The 18,909-nt window shown below is 43.0% G+C and overlaps 1 protein-coding gene across 6 annotated transcripts in view; it reads right to left on the minus strand.

Moving 5' to 3' along the window:
- Positions 1-1,502: 1,502 nt before the first annotated feature.
- caskin1 (CASK interacting protein 1) overlaps positions 1,503-18,909 on the minus strand; it is a 118,009-nt gene continuing 100,602 nt past the window's right edge. For 4 of the 6 annotated variants that reach the window (XM_084927035.1, XM_084927032.1, XM_084927030.1 and 1 more), the window contains 9 exons: positions 18,611-18,721; positions 16,421-16,522; positions 16,094-16,232; positions 14,716-14,859; positions 11,539-12,737; positions 11,127-11,432; positions 9,966-10,554; positions 9,203-9,707; positions 1,503-6,578 (listed from right to left, as the gene is read on the minus strand). In XM_084927035.1, the coding sequence (XP_084783161.1) occupies positions 6,482-6,578; positions 9,203-9,707; positions 9,966-10,554; positions 11,127-11,432; positions 11,539-12,737; positions 14,716-14,859; positions 16,094-16,232; positions 16,421-16,522; positions 18,611-18,721 (3,192 nt within the window). In that variant the 3' untranslated portion in view covers positions 1,503-6,481. The remainder of the gene's footprint in view (positions 6,579-9,202; positions 9,708-9,965; positions 10,555-11,126; positions 11,433-11,538; positions 12,738-14,715; positions 14,860-16,093; positions 16,233-16,420; positions 16,523-18,610; positions 18,722-18,909) is intronic. The other 2 variants (XM_084927031.1, XM_084927033.1) reach the window with 2 other exon arrangements.

Raw genomic sequence — 18,909 nt, forward strand, 5'->3', positions numbered from 1 at the left:
CGTTGGTCTAAGGCCATGAGAGTGTTCACCAGCAGAGGTGTGACCCCTATAATGTTGAGCAGGCTGCCTGTTTAGCTGTTTTCGCTGTAAAAGTGTCATAAAATCAGCCGTGTTTTAGGACTACTTCCAACATGTGGTAGTTGCTTTTGCTTTACTGTCATCAGGGACTAATAACAGCAAAACACAAATGAAATTAAAACTTTTACAGTTTTTACTGAAAAAGGTCGAGAATGTACATGAATAAAAGATCTAGAATAGCCAATTTGAACTATGAACTGTAAAACTCACCGTGCTCTGCCTGTACAAGCCTTAAATTCCTGGTTTTTCAGGTGTTGGAAGAGGGCCGGACAGTGTATGTTTGCAGATGGATGACAAATCATATATGGAATAAAAAAAAATATGCAATAAAATGCTAAAAATAATTTTCAAATACACAAGCAAAAAACCAAACAAGAAAAAATGTCATTTTTCTGTATAACTCCATAGCACTCGCTATGGAGTCGCTGCTTACAGGAACTATCAGGATTTTTTTTTTTTACATTGCACAACCTGTTCAAGAGTTACTATGGTTTCAAGAAATGTTGAAAAAACCTGTCCAGGCCTCAAGTGCAGGTTTAAATGGCTAAATTACCTCCTCAACATGTCTCCAGAGGCCTGGCAATGAACTAATCATTTGATTCAGGTGTGTTGACCCAGGGTACGTCTAAAAGCTGCAGGACACCGGCCCTCGAGGCCGGGGTTAGGGGATAAAGGGTGAGCTGGGATGGCCCTCATAACTGTGTCTATAAAAGAATTATAAAAATTACAGTCCAACCTGCAATCGCTCTCAGGCAGACTAAGGTTTGCAGATAATCGCTGTGTAATTTATAAACGTAGACAGACTTCACACGTTGCAATCAGTCTGTGCACAACTCGTGTGCAATGTGTCACTTTGCAGGACGAGGCGTGAGTCAGCTGGTTGCCAACAGGTTGTATTCTGGTTATACTCCTCTACAGGGTTGCTGAGCATCTACTCCTTTTTGTTAAATTGCTGTCATGCAACAACTACATCACAATTTGTGGAGGAATTTCTGGATTTCTATTTCAAATCTATGACAAAACAGACTCTCAATGCAAATAGTAAATGTGAATTTTTGCATATGCAGACAGCAACAGATTTAGATTTTTATCAATGAATCACAGACTGACTCCAACTTGTTGCTGTCTTGAGTCACCTGGTCCTGGTCTTTGAAGCAACCATTTCAAAGGTATTAACATTTCAAATGTCACTGTCCAGTATCACGGTACTGTTATCTTTCAGAACAAGCGTGGATGTTCACCAGGCTTTACACAAGGTTGGATTAGGGTTAGAGGCTGAAAGGCTCATTACAATCAATCTTTTTTAATATTTTTGAAACATTTGCTCATTTTATAACGCCTCATGCGAATCATAAACAGCTACATTGTGCTCTGCAGAGACTCTCCTGTCACCAAGAAATAAAAATGCAAACAAAAGGAGGCTGTGAAGTTTGTACAGAACATTTATTTATTCAGAGCAGATGGCCATAAGATGCAGTCACTGCAAGCACACCACTGTCCAGTCACTACAACACACACGCACTCCCACACACACAGATTTCACACAGTCAATAGCAGAGCAACACATGACACACTCTCTCAAGCATTCGCATACAGTCGCTGCAGAGCAGAGGAGACGCCACTCGGGTGTCTGTTCAGATAAGCACAGGCGGAAAATCAAATAAAAACAGTTTGGCTTCATCTTTTGTTAAGAAGAACAAGGGATGAAAAGTACTTTTTCTCCACAGCTTATTTGACCATCTGTGTGTGGGTTTTTTCACCTTAGTAGCCTCACCCCAACGCCCAAGTACCAAAACACACTTCAGAATAATTCCTACGATATGAAGGATGACCAAAATGAGACCTAAGGAAGGATTTAAAAAGGCAAACCTTTATCTCTGATATGATGGTGGATGAAAAAGCGAAAGTGTCTCAGCTGTAAGCTGCACACAGTACAGCCAACCCTCAAAGGTCAGACCACCAAGCATCTGTCGGATGTCACCACAATGACATCTAGTTTGTAATAACAGAGGACAGTTTGGTACAAGGTAAAGATAACTCAAGGGAAAAGAATGAAGAAATCAAATTTCATATAAATATGCACCTACACATCTGGTGACAGCTGGCTCAATCACTTTCAGTAACAATTTACTTAACTAAGCTAAGGGAGTTCAGAAATATTTATGTGCTTAAGCCACATCTTTAGAAGATGTAAAAGAAATTGAGCCATTACTGTTTATGACAGGACTATTTGTTGTTGTCCATGTTTTGAGGGATATAGTGGGTTGGGATAGCTTTTTCACTCAAAGCTAGATCAGAAGATTGATACCACTCTCATGGCGTAGCTTAGCAGAACTACCTTCAGCTAACGGTTAGCATAATTAAGCAAACATTTTTTACACAGCGTACATTTGATGCAAAATATCACAAACTCTTAACAGGAATGAAATCTAACAGTCTTGCACAAGTTTAAAATTTCAATTATGTAATTAGAAAAAACGTAGACAACAAAAAAGTTAACGATCATCGACCTGGAGATAGTTACACTCAGCATGAAACTACCTCCGGCTGGTTGTTAGCCGCGGTTAGCAAATTTCTTTTTCTAGTTTTAGCTGGAATGAAGACCAAAGAGTCTTGAACTTATATCTCATTGTTCAGTCTTTATAAGCAGTTTATATGCTTATCTTCTTTTAATGAGTTCAAATTGAGCGGACAACATGTGAGACTGTGGTTTTCTGTTTAGCTTAGCTTAGCACTATGAATGTAAACTGTAAAAAAAGAACTACTCCTGCTATGTCAGAAGATAATTGTAGATATCACACATCGATTTTTGTACAAATTAGACAAATAAAATATTCCCTAGGAAGCTAGGTAGCTTTTCCAGAGAGTTTTCAGTCCTTTAATTTTAAGCAAACCTTAACTAACCAGCTGGTATCTGTGGCTTCACTCTGAAAGTGGCATTGATCCTCTCAGCTAACTGGGTAGAACCACGTTTATTTTCTAAAACTTTCTTAAACATTGTGATAATGTAAAACTTAACATGCTAACACAACAGATCCACAACATATTTCTTCACAAAAGCAGGAGAAGTAGCTAAAATGTAGGTATTTTTTTTAAAACTGATTTTCTGTCATCCAAGCCAACTGCACACTGATTTCTGTACCTGGTGTGGTGCCAGGGGCTATTACAAAAGGGGTTGGGGGGGACCCATATCCTTGAAGTGATTGGTCTGTCTTTAGAATGATGCAGTGGTAGCGGAGCTTCCATGAGGGTGCTTCCTAGAGTGAAATTCCTCTCCTGGTTTTCAGAGAACCGGGGTTATGCTAGTAACTGAACGTTTCATTCAGTCGGCTGAGTTTATGGATTAAAAATCACAACTCTGTGGTGCTGGGGAGGGCAGCACAATTTTCATACCAAGATATCAAGTAAGATGGCAAACTGGAAAAAGAGAGTGATGCCCTTATATTATACATATCCATCTACTGTATTGAAGTCAGACCAAAATCACAAAGCAAGGCACATGTTTCAAAGAAAAACAAAGACATTAAAACTATACAAAAGATAACAAAACGGAACAAGAATTGCTTATACTATACACATCGCCACACCAGGACACATGTACACATGTAGGCGCAGAAAAAAACAATACAAAATAATAGTAATAATATTAATAATAATAATAAAAGAACACTTCCTGGAAACATCCCAACATGTTATCCTACAATGGTTCATCAGCTCAGACCACTTAAGCATGAAGAAGCAAACTGATTCAACACTCAGATTAGATCTGTTTACTTTAAAAATAGTCTTCAGAATGAAACACACTCATAAATACACTTCTTCTTATATATTTTTTTCAAATATCCATATATATATAATCTCTATGTGATCGTAATTTAAATACCACGACTATTCTCTGAGTTCTTATTCATTCATATAAACAGTGTGGCTGCTAACGTGCTGTGAAACCTTGATTTTCTTAATGGGCAGAGGTGCAGTTAGAATCTCAGTACTGCGCCAACTTCTGGTTTGAGGAGCTGCACTCGAAACAAACCACCAGGCTTCACACATCTCTGCCGCCACTTGCTCCAATCGAATACTTTTTATATTTTCATCCCATGTACACCGTGTGATCGCACCGTGTAGTAACCATGGTAATGCCGATTACAATGGTGGTGATGTAGATTGTCATGGCAACATAGGGTGGGTGTTTGGGAGTGTGTGGGACAAGAGCAATAGAAAGGTTGTCAGTGGAAGGGAGCGTGTTATCTTAGTAAAGGAGTAGTACCTTAAGACCTTCTTAACAGGTTGAATGCAGGTATTTTGTCATGAATATTAGGAATTCAGTGGAAAATCATTGACTAAAGGCAGTCTGCAGACTCAGCTAGACTGTATCTTCTTTTATTGGCCAACACAGTGAATCAAAGTAGTTTTTATATAGGTTTTATCAAAAGAAAAAGAGGCTTTAATAGCAGATAGTTGAATCAAATATCTAGATCGAATGAGTAATAGACTTTACAGGTACATTTAAATTTACACTTTTGCTTTTCCTGCTGTGGCGTGTCTGCTATGTAAAAGGGCTGCGGACACAAGGATGTTGTCGAGTCACAACGAAGTTCAGTACAGCTGTAAATCTGATGGCTTCAGACTGAGTGAGAAGGTGTGAAGTAGAATTCACACATTAAGATCAGAGAGGAGAGAAACAGCTGGAAGAAGCTTGGCCCGGGGAGTAAAACACTCGTCATAATCAATAATCACAATTCTCAGCACGAAGCACGGCGGTGGCAGCATCATGCTGTGGGGGCATTTATAAATGACATATTGAGATCTGTTTTCAAATACTTGTTTTTAGTTTTTTCAGTTAATAAGTGTTGGAAAAAACCTCTATAGACTCTACTCTGACTCTGCATTGGACAGATTGAATGCACAGGGACTCCAAATAGGCCCCAAAATGGTATCAGGTGCTCTGTAGCAACCACTGCACAAAGCTGAAAATTAAACACATTGGGAAACCTGAAGTTTTTTGCAATATCTCTTTAGTCAGAACAAGTTTTTCATTGAGCTGAGTTGAGTTTGTGGCAAAGCTTTGTCTCTCTAGACGTTCAGCTTCACTGTGGTGCTTGTGCTGCACTGTGCAAAGTACTTAGAAGCAGCTAAGACCAGTTTAAGCTTTGCTCACTTGCATGACTCTACTGCCTTTACCTTACCTCACGAAATGCATGTAACCCCTTTAACTCTCTGAGGTATAAGCCATCATATAACTAACCCGCTTCTAATCATGTATTCCATGTTCACCAATGGTGGCTTCGACCTCTTACGGTTAAATCCTTTCCAAACTTCCAAATGAATTTGACCTACTTTGTCCCAAACACAACCTGCTGTACACTTGCTTTTGTTTTCTCCCTCCCCTTCTCTCTTTTTATTTTATTTATTAATTGTGCACGCTCCCTTGTGTACGTGTGTGTGTGTGTGTCTGTAATCAATCTGACTGCATTGTGCTTCTCCTGTGTGTGTGTGTGTGTGTGTGTGTGTGTGTGTGTGTGTGTGTGTGTGTACAGGGTGATGACGAAGATGTGGCAGAGATGCAGCCAGGACAGGAAACACAATCTGATCCTGAAACACTCACATGCATACATCTACCACCCTGTTCCTATTGCTCTCCTTCTCTCTCGCGTGCACACAACACACAGACACACACACACACACACACCTCAGGAGCTGAATAGTCTCGTTTTGGTCACGGATAAAAAACAAAAACAAAAACAAATAAAAATCCATCAAGTCATTTACATCATCACAACACCAGAGGTCACCATTCCACACAGAACCAAGACATCAAACCAAAGAGCTAAAGATTCATATTTATCGGTATATTATATATTACTGTGCTAATGCAGGACTTTTTCAGTAGATATAAACTCTCCATGCTTATAATGTACACATACCATACTATGATTCATTACACAGTTGGTTTTTCATTCTGTATTGGTTTTGTTTCTTTGCTCGCTTTGAGCAGAAGAGTTCTGTAAAGACTCACATTTTGATTGCAGTCTCCTTCTTCATCTCTCGTCATTTGTGTGTGTTTTTTCTATTTTCTCTCCTCCATCACTTCTCTTTGGTCCTTTCCCCAACCAACATTTCTCTTTTAGTCTCTCTATCTATTCCTCTTTCTTGCTCTCTCCTTCTCTTGCCAAGTCTGTCCGGGCCTGCGGTGCTGCTCCATTATCATCAGCAGACGAGAGGAAGAGGAGGGGATGGCGCAGCAACAGACCGACGGACGGATGACAGGGAGGGGTGGAGGGGAATGATGAGAGAGAGAAGGATGAGGAGAAGGTGCGAGATAGAGAGGCGTGTTGCCCGTTGTGCCAACTGAGTCACTTCTGATGCAGCGTTGCTAAGGAGACGCACCGGCTGGTTTCTGTAGTTACTCCAACATGGCGTCAAGCTGGTCGGCGAGGTCATCAAACATGCTGCCGATGTCGTCAAGGATGCTAACTGTGGTCTTCTGCTCGGCCACAGAGCTAGAGGCGCGCGCGCACACACACACACACACACACACAGACGCACACACACACACACAGACAGAACCACAAGTTTATTAACAATAAAAAGCAAAGACTAAAAACAATAATGTAAAGTTAGCTGCCCCTCCCTGAGCCTCAGTCTTCCTGTTAAACGTGTGTTTTTCCTTCCCATTGTCGCCAAGTGTTGACTCATAGGGTGTTGTCTGATTGTTGGGTTTTCTCTGTATTACTTTAGGGTCTTTAAATTACAATAGGCGACTGTTGTTGTGATTTGGTACTGTATAAATCAAACTGAACTGAATTGAAAGATGTGGGGCAGTCGTTTTTCAGCGTTGTGTATTTTAATGCAAATCAAGGATAACAATACTGCATATATGCAGCTTTGAGTAATAAGAGCTTCAAATTAACCTTTAAAATTATTTTTGAAGTAAGCAGGTCTTGAGTTCAGACAAAAACAGACTTCTCAGCATCACTTATATCATTATTTATAATGACCCTGTGCCAGCAGAATGTGCCCTTTTTATCTTGGTGGTCAAGAAACAAAAAAAAAGAAACATTCTAACACATCAACTTTTTGTTTTTGTTGGGCATCATAAATGTCAACTTGGATGATGTACGGTGAAAAAAAAATTAAAGTGTTGAGAAAAAAACTGTAAATATTCAATTTTAGTTCAATTCAATTTTATTTCTATATCCAAATTACAACAACCTCAACCTCAAGGCGCCTTATATTGTAAGGTAGACCCTACATTAATACAACAGAGAAAACCCAACAATCATATGACCCCCTATGAGCAAGCACTTTGGCAACAGTGGGAAGGAAAAACTCCCTTTTAACAGGAAGAAACCTCCGGCAAAACCAGGCTCAGGGAGGGGCGGGGCCATCTGCTGTGATTGGTTGGGGTGAGAGAAGGAAGACAGGATAAAGACATGCTGTGGAAGAGAGACAGAGGTTAATAACAGATATGATTCAATGCAGAGAGGTCTATTAATACATAGTGAGTGAGAAAGGTGACTGGAGAGGAAAAACTCAATGCATCATGGGAATCCCCGGCAGCCGACGTCTATTGCAGCATAACTAAGGGAGGATTCAGGGTCACCTGGTCCAGCCCTAACTATATGCTTTAGCAAAAAGGAAAGTTTGAAGCCTAATCTTGAAAGTAGAGATAGTGTCTGTCTCCTGAATCCAAACTGGAAGCTGGTTCCACAGAAGAGGGGCCTGAAAACTGAAGGCTCTGCCTCCCATTCTACTTTTAAATACTCTAGGAACAACAAGTAGGCCTGCAGAGCGAGAGCGAAGTGCTCTAATAGGGTGATATGGTACTACAAGGTCATTAAGATAAGATGGGGCCTGATTATTTAAGACCTTGTATGTGAGGAGCAGGATTTTGAATTCAATTCTCGATTTAACAGGAAGCCAATGAAGGGAAGCCAATACAGGAGAAATCTGCTCTCTCTTTCTAGTCCCTGTCAGGACTCTTGCTGCAGCATTTTGGATTAAGGACATATCCTGGTCAAAAATGACTCCAACATTCCTCACAGTGTTACTGGAGGCCAACGTAATGTCACCCAGTACAATAACCTCAGTTTTATCTGGATTTAAAAGCAGAAAATTGGAGGTGATCCAGGTCTTCATGTCTTTAAGACATTCCTGCAGTTCAACTCATTGGTGTGTGTTATCTGGCTTCATGGACAGACAGAGCTGGGTGTCATCTGCATAGCAGTGAAAATGTATGCTATGTCTTCTGATGAGGAAGACGGGAAGCAGGAAAGGAAGCATGTATAATGTAAGCAGAACTGGTCCAAGCACTGAACCCTGTGGAACTCCATAATTAACCTCAGTGTGTGAAGATATGAGATGATTTAATAGTAAATAAATATAAATATGCTTCCTGGTCCCATCTCTGGATAGTCACGTTTTGGGGGGTTTAATACATTTGGCCAGATTTCTACAAATCAAATGAGAGCTGATTCATCCATTCAGGGCGGATGGATGCCAGACCAGGTTTCCCTCAGAAGTTTCCTAATTATCCCACACCGTTTTGTTCCCTGACTGCCAAGACTTGCCTGGAGTTACAGTTAGGGCTTGGGTCACTATCGATGATGACCCAGACCTCAGAGGGTTAACAGAGCATGAAGTCTTTTCTCCAACTGTGATACATTAAAAACAAATGGAAATGGCAAAAGAGAGAGCATTGTATTTCAGTATACTGCTAGTGATCCTGTGATCACAGGTGTAGGTACATTTCCACTGATTGCCACAGGATTATATTATTATTAATGTGCAAGAAGATTTCATCTATAGTTGTACTTCAGCTGTTATGCAACAAATCAAGTATGTTTTGAATGTGATTGTCTGCAAAGGCCTTACGTGTTTGAATTCTCTGCACAAAGACTGTGGCTTGTTTTGCTGATGCTGTACAGTCCACTGATCTCACTTGATGAGATTAATCCGTAGTAGACACTTGTAGAGGGTTCATATCATCACCTACTGAAGGACAACGTTCCAGATGCTTCTGTGTGGCTAACCATTGTTAACAGCATGACTGTCAGTGTGTGTGTGTGTGTGTGTGTGTGTGTGTGTGTGTGTGTGTGTGTGTGTGTGTGTGTGTGGTCCTTACTCTTCCTGTCGTAGTATTTTATCCTCCACGGCTTGCAGAGCAGCAGCCAGCGAAGCGCTTGTTTCCTCCAACTTCTGGTGCACCAATGAATCCACTCCGAACTCTGTTGTCGTGGCGGCTGGCGCCGTGACCCCGCCCCCTGACATCCCGCTGTCCACTGACACCCCCCCGATGGAGGATCGTGGGGGTTTGACAGGCGGAGGGGTTGGGCTGGGGGTGGCAGGAGTCTGAGGTGTCTGTGGTGTGGTGGGTGTCTGTGGCGTGTGGGGACTCTGGGAGGAAGGGCTCGTCGGTTTGGCGTTCGGCGGGCTGGGAGTGTTCGATGGGGGGAAGGAGGGCGGCGAACTGGTCTGTCGGGCCACTGCAGAGTGCTGCTTGGGCGGGGCAGAGGCTGGGGTCGACAGTGCGGGGCCAGTTACAGAGTGGATGAGCTTGGCTGGTTTGGGCGCTGTGGGTGGTGGCGCTGGTTTGGGTGAAACTGGTGGAGGGATCTTCTTTCCTTCCACTACACAGAGAGCAAACAGAAAGACTGGATCACTGAGCAGCTGAAAATACGCTGTTTTCTCTTATAAACACTATCTAAGACTGGCTGATACGGGCCTATAACGTTGTTTGAAACTCCCTCCAGTACCGATAATACTCTTTACTCGTAAAAAAAAATTATTTTTCAGCTTGCCTTTTCATCACTGTTTTTTTGCTTCAACTTCCTGAAGGGCATTTGGAATTAATATGTACACAAAACACCCAAATCCACTGTGTTTACCTGGACTTCCAGGTGTCCCCGGACCTGGTAGGGGTACTCGTTTGTTGGATACAGGCTGCGGTGGGGTCTGAGGTCCTCCCTGTCTCTTTATCTGTGCCACTACAGGCTTTGGGGAGACTGGAGGCTTTGGTTTCCTCACAGGACCACCTTCATTTGCCACTGGAGCTCCTTGGTCCAAGCTGTCCCTGCGAGGAGCAGCAGTCACTTGTGGTTGAGTTTGAGGTTGAGGTTGGGGTTGCGGTTGCTCGATCACTCCAGCATCAGACACTGGGCGGCGTTTCACTGTGGCTGTGCCGTTCTGGTAAGGAACTGGCTGCGTGGTGTTTGGCTGCCCGGTGTTCGCAGGCTCCCCGTTGGCTGTGGCCAGCTCTGCGTAGCCCTCGGGCTCTTTGTCGCGGCTCTTGGGTCGTCGCTTGACGGTGGATGACTCTTGAAGGGTGAAGTCAGAGCCGTTGGTGTGGGGCTTGGAACTGCGGGGTCGTCGTTTTAAGGTCGCCGTGGCTTCAACATTGGAGATGTCCTCCTGGGCGTAGCTGCTGTCTCCCTGGTGACCCTCGCCGTCACCCTGCAGACATACACAAAATACACACTAACGGAAAATTCATACATTCATGATAAGGGGTCATTTTTGCACAGTCAAAAAACACTGACAAAGATAAATGGATAAGACAAATAAAGCTTACAGAACACAGAAGCTTGACTATGGATTTGCAATACATTAGAGCACATTAGCTTTAGCACATTACATTACATAGATAAAGCAAGATCGATCGATCGATAGATAGATAGATAGATAGATAGATAGATAGATAGATAGATAGATAGATAGATAGATCGATAGATAGATCGATAGATAGATAGATAGATAGATAGATAGATAGATCGATCGATAGATAGATAGATAGATAGATAGATAGATAGATCGATAGATAGATAGATAGATAGATAGATAGATAGATAGATCGATAGATAGATAGATAGATAGATAGATAGATAGATAGATCGATAGATAGATAGATAGATAGATAGATAGATCGATAGATAGATCGATAGATAGATAGATCGATAGATAGATAGATAGATCGATAGATAGATAGATAGATCGATCGATAGATCGATAGATAGATCGATAGATAGACAAACATATATATTGATAGCTACCTGTCCTTCTCCTTCTCCTCGACCTTGGCGGCGGATGGTCAGACTTCCCTCCTCTGCAAAAGGCAGATTCTCTGAAGAGCTGCCACTACCTCCTGAGCTGGGGTGGGGTGAGGATGGAGGTTGGGGTGAGGAGGAATTAACAGGAGGAGGGGAGGATTCAGGCTGGGTGGAGGGAGAGGGGAAAGTCAAAGGAGTTGGCTGGTCGCGCCTTGCAGCAGCCACAAGCTCACTGACGGGGCCGCTGATGGTCCGTCGTCGGTTTACCACCTCACCATCCAGACCAATGGCATCGCGTGTTTTTCCCACCTGTTGAACGCACAACAACCATATTTCACTTAGTTACAGCATACATATGAATAAATAAACATATATGTAGTGTTATGTTAGAGAAATGAAGTTCTGTATACATTACCTGCAAAAAGTTCTTCTGCAATGCCATGCCTTTGGCTCCTCCCCCTATAGAAGACATCTCTAACATGGCGGCAATGCTCCTCACACTGCCAACGCTGCTCGTCTCCACGGCAGCTGTCTCCACGGACACCCCCAGGTCGCTGGCCCGCCGTTGTTGGTAGTAAGGCACATCCAGCATCCCCCCAGTAGTGGTGAGCGTATTCGGATGTGTGTTGGCATCTGTCAGGTTGGAGTTGGAGGTGGAGATGGCTGAGCTGGAGCGTTTGGGCGGTGGTGGGGGTGGGCCTTTTTTCTTCTGACGGAGAGCAAACGACTGGCTCTGGTTTCGGTTGGCGCCCTTTTCCTGATTGCGTACGGAGTGACTACGGCTGACTCGGTGTGTTACTGTGGCGTATTTCCCTCCTTCCCCTCTCACAGCGGCTGAGCTCTGGCTTACAACGTCAGCTTCTGCTTCTCCTCCACCCCCTCCTCGTCCTCCTGCTCTCTCATCGCACTCGCTATCTGAGACAGCGTATCGGTTGAGCGTGTGAGCGCGTTTATTCTGGACAAACGAGTTCTTTGGTCCTTCTTCCTCTGCTAACTCTGCCTCTGGTGGGAGACAGAGGACTGGGACTTGCTGACTCTCCCTGACCTCCATCGCCTGCATCTGTGGGTGGTGCTGAGGGTGAGGGTGAGCCTGGTGCTGCGGCTGCATTTGAGGTTGCTGCTGCTGGGGCTGAAGCTGACACGGGGCTCCGCGATGGGTTGGAGACTGAGGAGGATGTGAGCGCGGTGACTGAGGTCTTTCCCCCTGGATGAACTGTGGGGACGGCTTGGGCTTGGCCTGTGGGGAAGACGTGCTCTGCACAGATGATGTGGACGAGGAGGAAGAGGTCCTGGTCTTGGTAGGAGTGTGTGGGGGTGTGTAGGGAGGTGCAGGCTGCGAGTGAGAATGAGAGTGACGATGTTTGCCTTGTGAGGATACACTGCCTCGGTGAGAGGACGCGCTTCCCTGGCTGCTCTGCTGCCTCATAGTCCGGGCCTCCTTCTTAGGTGGCCCACCTCCACCTCCTCCTCCGCCTGTAAGCACCTCATCGTGGTCTTTGCTGAGGCTGCGTGTTCGCTGAGCTTTGACCTCCTGAACTGGCTGGGTCATTGCACTCTGTAGCTCAGTGCTCAGCTCGCTGTCCTGGAAGGTGCTCATTTTGGGAGACAGGACCTCTGAAGAGAGACAAAGAGAAACTCAGATGAAGATAAATGAAATCTTATCTTTTTATCTCACAAAAGGTTTATTAAGTAAATGAAACTCAGATGAAATGCTTTACCACTGTTACACAGCAGTTGCTTTCAATCTAGTAGCTTCATTATGGGCTCAGTCAACCTAACCCCCAAACTGCAAACAGCATGAGCTCTTAACTACTCTCAGATTTGGTCAAGTGTCAAAAATAAAGATGCTTACTAGACTTTCATTCAGGAAGATGCACTAAATACAGTCTTTAGACTAGAGATGGCACGATACCACTTTTTTATGTCCGATACCAATATCATAAATTTGGATATCTGCCGATACCGATATCAATGCGATATAGTGTTTTTTAATCAATAAAACTGGTTTTTTAATATCTTGCTGCTTTTTGTATAAGTTCATACTCAAGTTAAAAAAAACAAAAACAAAAACACTAAAGCTATTCTGTTATACCTGTATGCAAAAAATACACTGCACCCAAAATATTTCATAGTTCAGCAAAACTGATCAATCTAATAAACTTAAACCTGCTCCATCCTCCCTATTCTGGTATTTTAAAGAGTAAGCAACCTAACTAATTGGGCTCTAAAACTCCCAGCAAAAAAAAAAATAGGGAACCACCCCCCCACCCTCCACCTCATGATGCTTAATCGACGTAATCAACTTTAATTTGATGCAGTGTGGAAAAAAAATGCACAGAATTAATTTATTTTTCAAGAATAATTAAATAGATTCAACATCTTTCTTCAACAGAACTGCAGACTGCACAGATGGTACCCTCCCAAAGGAAAAAGTACTATAGCTTACTAGGGTATATTAGACTTAACAGTTACTATATACAGTAATGGACTTCTATACATTTTACATCAGATGACAACTTTGGTTGTAAGATTCAGATAATTATTTATTAAAAGCTAGACATGAGAATTAGAAAGAAAAGTGTCTTTGTGCCCCCTTTTCCCTGTTCATGCCCTATCGGCCCCCCTGGCAAAACTTTGCTAGATCCGCCCCTGCACAGTTACCAGCCGTCAGCTGCGTAGAAAAAGATCCTGGTGTAGAAAGTAAATAAATTCTAACAACAGCTTATCAAGCTTAAACGTGCTGCTGTTGTTCAGCCACTGGTTTCCTCTTTCTGGTGAGAAGTGGGCCAAAAACAAACAAGAGAGACGGACTCACAACAGAAAAGCCGATCAGCTGATCACTGATCAGTTTCACGATTGAAGTAGCAGCAGGAGAGGGAGAGAGAGAGAGAGGCAGTCGCTCCATATATCGGTTGTTAAGCTTAACGTGGGAATGCTTTACAAACATTCAGAGATGAACTTACACACTTGCTTTACTTCTCTCTGGGATCACATCCTCAGAGATGAAATGCTGGTTTGGTAGCGAGGCTACAAATACACACAGCCGCTCTATCACGTGACCACACTGCTCCGACGTGCTACGGTTATGAGCCGAGTTACGCCGTGTCGCAAGTTTTGTGAGGTGCTTTTTTGATATTTAATGGATCGGATTACATTTTTTATTTCTCTCCGATATCCAATCCAGTAATTTACGTCAGTATCGGACCGATACCGATGCGTAATATCGGATCGGTCCATCTCTACTTTAGACAGTTGTATGAATCCACCTAGACAAGTGAAGGGAAGCTTCTGATATTTCCACAAGCTATCTGTAAAGTAAGTTAGGTGTCACAGATGTCAACAGATGTGCAAGATAGCCAAACCAACCAGTCTGAAAGCTGTGGTCTGATGGGGGACTTGAGATGGGCTCAAGGACTATCCACTGAGAACAAAGAAGAGTGGACCACCAGTCTATCTGACCAGCAGACGACCAAAGCAACTCTAACATGATTTATTTTTTTACTGGTTTCACAACCAAAAGAAACATACAGATAATTCCAATTAAAGATGGAGTTAAAACTGTACAGGCTGAGATTTTCCTGAATGATCTCACCATCTGGGGGGGGACTATCCATGGACATGACTTCCTGCTGCTGCGTGATTGGTGGGGGCTTCTTTCGGAGGGAGCCCCGCCCATCTGAACTGCGCTGCATTTCAGCCAGCCGCTTCACCGCCAGCATTAGCTTTTTCTGGTGGCCTACAGCATTAACAAAGTGGAATTACAGTTTGGCATAACACAGGTAATACAAGTCAAATTCACTGAAAATTTGTTTTGTCGTCAGTGAACTTTCCCTTAACTCCTGAACAGGAAAACTAAACCTGACTAACTGAGAAAACTGTAAGGCTACAGAAGCTAGCTTATCTAAAGACGCTACAGCTAACATGGTAACACTAACCAGTTTAGCTAGTAAATGTTTTATAGATGGGGAGGTGTGGACAGGGAACTTCTAATGTAACTCAGAACTCCCACTCTTTAGATGCTGGGTGTGATATTTTAAGTTTACTATATTTTTTGTAGTCCAAAAAGGTCCGTTTCGTTATAGTTTTTTGGGTTAGGGGGGTTCATAGGGGTCAAGATATTGAATAAAGCTCAGGTTTTGAGTGTAGTAAATTACCTTTCTTTGAATTTTAGGGATGCCACAGAACTGTAGAGCTACTTTAGCTTTTATTTCAGTCATGAAATGATTAGCAACAGAAAAGTTCTAGCAGCAGCAATCCAGCTTCTTTTTTACAGATATCCTGTCGTAAACCCTTCATGCACCATTCAGCACCCAGAGGCAGAGTGCTAGTATTTTGGGGGAATAGTTAGCTTCCCTGTAAGAAAATCTAAAAGACGTCTTCATAATTCATCATTAACATATACTTCATGGCTTGGGTTTGTGCTCTGACATGCACTGTCAACTGTACGACCTTATATAGACAGGTGTGAGACAAATCATGTCCAGTCAACTGAATTGAGTACAGATGGAGTCCAATCAAGTTCATCGTCTGACAGATGATCAGTGGAAGAAGGACACACCTGATCTCAATTTTGAGTGTCAAGGCAAACAAACTTTTTTCACTCGTTATGGTGTATATGTAGAATTTTGAGATGAAAAATGAACTTAATTCATTTTGGAGTCGGTAACATGTCATTATGTGGAACAAGTGAAGCCCTGAGAATACTTTCCAAACTCTCTACATATGCTTATATACGTATTCTGGTTTTAAGTCTGCATTTTAATCACTTCACTCATTTATTTTTGAGTTTACTGGTTATTTTCATCTCTATTAAGTGCACCTAACATACATAAAGCTATGCTCAAATGTGAATGTTGGCCACATTATACACCACATGCAGAGTCTTGTGATTAGTAGGGGATACTGTAGCTTAACTTTCATGTTTCACAGTGGAAAAACAAAACAAGCACTGCATGGTTTGTTTGTCGTACCCAGTTTGGTGATGCCTATTTCCTGCAGGTCTTCCCAAGTGATGTCCGTGATGAAGTCGATGTTCTCGTAACCGTTCTGCACTAACATCTGGTGGTACTGGCTTAGACCAATAGAAGATAGCCATTCTCCTAGGCTAGCCTGTAGGAATGCCAGAATAAGAGCGCTGAGCAGGCCAGGCAGTAGCTTGTAGCTTCCCATGGTAGCTCAGAATATTAGCCCACAGGACACTTTGTGCCATGATCAACCAATCATAGTTTTGGCATAGCAATGACATACCAGCATCTATTTGACTGGTTTAAAAAGTCTGTGTGTGTGTGTGTACTCACAGGTTTATGCTCAGGCAGCCACTCTGTAACACTTAGCTTGTTAATCTCTGATGTTATCTTCTTTCTGTGACCTGGTTTAGTTATTCCAATAGCAGTCAGATCCTACACACACACAAACATGTAAGTAAGAAGCTGTAAGTATATGTTCAGGCTTTTTTATTCCACAAAGTACAAGAAAATCTCCCCAAGTGCCCATGACTCTCTCTCGTTCTCTCTCTGTCTTCCACACACTCACACACACAGAAGAAAATTTGCAACACAAGAGATGGCGTGATATCTGATGAAGGCTTCTGTCGGCTAAAGGGAGAAGAGCGCAGATGTGTCAAACCCATAAGAAAAGCATGGCAAACAAAAGCAAATGTCTGCAGTGAAAGGAGGCGGCCAAAATTAAAAAAACAGGCTGAATCTGGTACGCAGACATGACCGCACTTTGATATAAAGAAGACAGAAATATCACAGAGCGCTGCACGGCACAAGTGCTACATTTGACTTCAGTGCAACTCACTGGAAGTTGTTATGGACACCCGAGAACACACTTTTATACAACATTTACACCCGCCACATACACTTGGCTGCATAAATCATTTTGTGGGACGAACCAGGAGACGAGGCCTCGGCTCAGTGACACATCTCTGATGAGAAAAGCCCTTTAAGCCATTACTAATCTGAGTCCCTTCAGCATGCACAAAGTGTGCATATATACACAAGTAATTTATGAATGCTATAAATTATTTGGTTTTAAGTGTGGCAGGGAGGACCGGGATTGTTCCCCAAAGCTAGCAGCAGCAGGAGCAGTGTTGGAGGTGAGGTGAAGGGTCACAAAGTCGAACAGAAGTTCACTGACTTGGTTTTTGGATGTGTTAAATTTCTCTGTGTTCAACCGGCAGCTTAAAATGGAAACAACAAACACGTAAAAATACTATGGGTATCATCAAAGGAGGATTTTTGTCTTTTATGGACTTTGTTTTAAGATCTTGATTCTAACATTTAAACCAGAGCTTATTTTTAATTCATATTTAGGTAGAATTCTGAAGACAATATTTAAACACGAAAACATCAAATACTACTCAAAGGCGCTTGCAAAGAAAAGCGTCTGGACTTCTTTAAGTTGCTTGAAGACGTTTCACCTCTCATCCGAGAAGCTTCTTCAGTTCTAAGGTCAAATGGTGGGGAGTCCCAGATTTAAACCTAGTGGGAGTATCCCCCCACAGAGGGACAAAAGGACCTAAAAGGACCCCACCTTATCATGCGAATGATAAGGTGGGGCCAGGTTTCACAATGAGCTCACCCGAAACCCTGGCTGATTGGGACCCACACCCAGTTTCACACCTTGGCTCAGGCGATTAGAGGATCATCAGGGGGTCCTTTTGTCCCTCTGTGGGGGGAAACTCCCACTAGGTTTAAATCTGGGACTCTCCACCATTTGACCTTAGAACTGAAGAAGCTTCTCGGATGAGAGGTGAAACGTCTTCAAGCAACTTAAAGAAGTCCAGACGCTTTTCTTTGCAAGCTCCTTTGACTACGATGACCTGGATGACTGAGAACCTTCACAGACCATCAAATACTACATTTCCCCATACTGCAACTCTTTATTTGACATTCTCTTCTGAGTAAAAAGGAACTACTTTTAAAGGTCCACACATTAAGTACGACATACAACTTGCACTAAGTGACCACTAGGGTGTACCAAGAGCCACAGTACGCAGTAACATACAGTCGTCTTGTACTGGTTATTTTCTGTTTAACATTTTGCAAAAATAGGGATACAAACAGCAAGATGACTCATGTCTCATTATCTTCATGGCCATTTTATGACCTTTGTTCAGACTTGAGCCGATGGCCAAGGTTTTAATACTGTGGGGCTGGTGAGAGCCCAGAGACGCAACAGTACGCGAAGGGGTTCACACATTTAAACCTTTTCTGGAGTCAGAGGGGGAAGGCAATACATGGTCAAGGGAGGAGGAAAGTGAACGTAGGCAGGTGTGGCACGAGGCAGGAAAAGGCAGGTGGTTGGTTGAGTGGTTTAATTGTGCTCACTTGCGATTTTGTTTTGTAAAATAAATTATTTACATGCATATTGAAAACATCAAGGACAACACAAATCAAAGTCGTGCAGACTTGTTCTCATTGTGGTCCTTGGAGGTGCCTGCGACCTCTCTGGGAGTCGGGGTCAGGGTTTAGTTGCCTTACCTCCGGGGTCATTCGGCTAATGGTGGGCAAGTCATACCCAGCGCCCAGGAAGTTTGGAGCGTAGACCTGCAGCTGAAAGTCGCTCAGCCATTGGACAACGGCCTCTGAGCTCTACGGGAGAGAAGACAGGGGGCATGCGGTCACTGGCTCCATGTGTTTCTTCGACAGCCATTTTTTTTTCTCAGCAGGGCCAAGTAGGGCAAAAGAGGTGCTACATTTTAATAACCATAAAACTTCATATCGTGCCTGTCTTGTCATCTTTAGGGTGGTCCTAAGCTAATTCTTACACATTAATGGAT

Source organism: Perissodus microlepis, chromosome 4, assembly GCF_051167445.1.
Source record: "Perissodus microlepis isolate ML-2025 ecotype Zambia chromosome 4, ASM5116744v1, whole genome shotgun sequence".
Lineage (NCBI taxonomy): Eukaryota > Metazoa > Chordata > Actinopteri > Cichliformes > Cichlidae > Perissodus > Perissodus microlepis.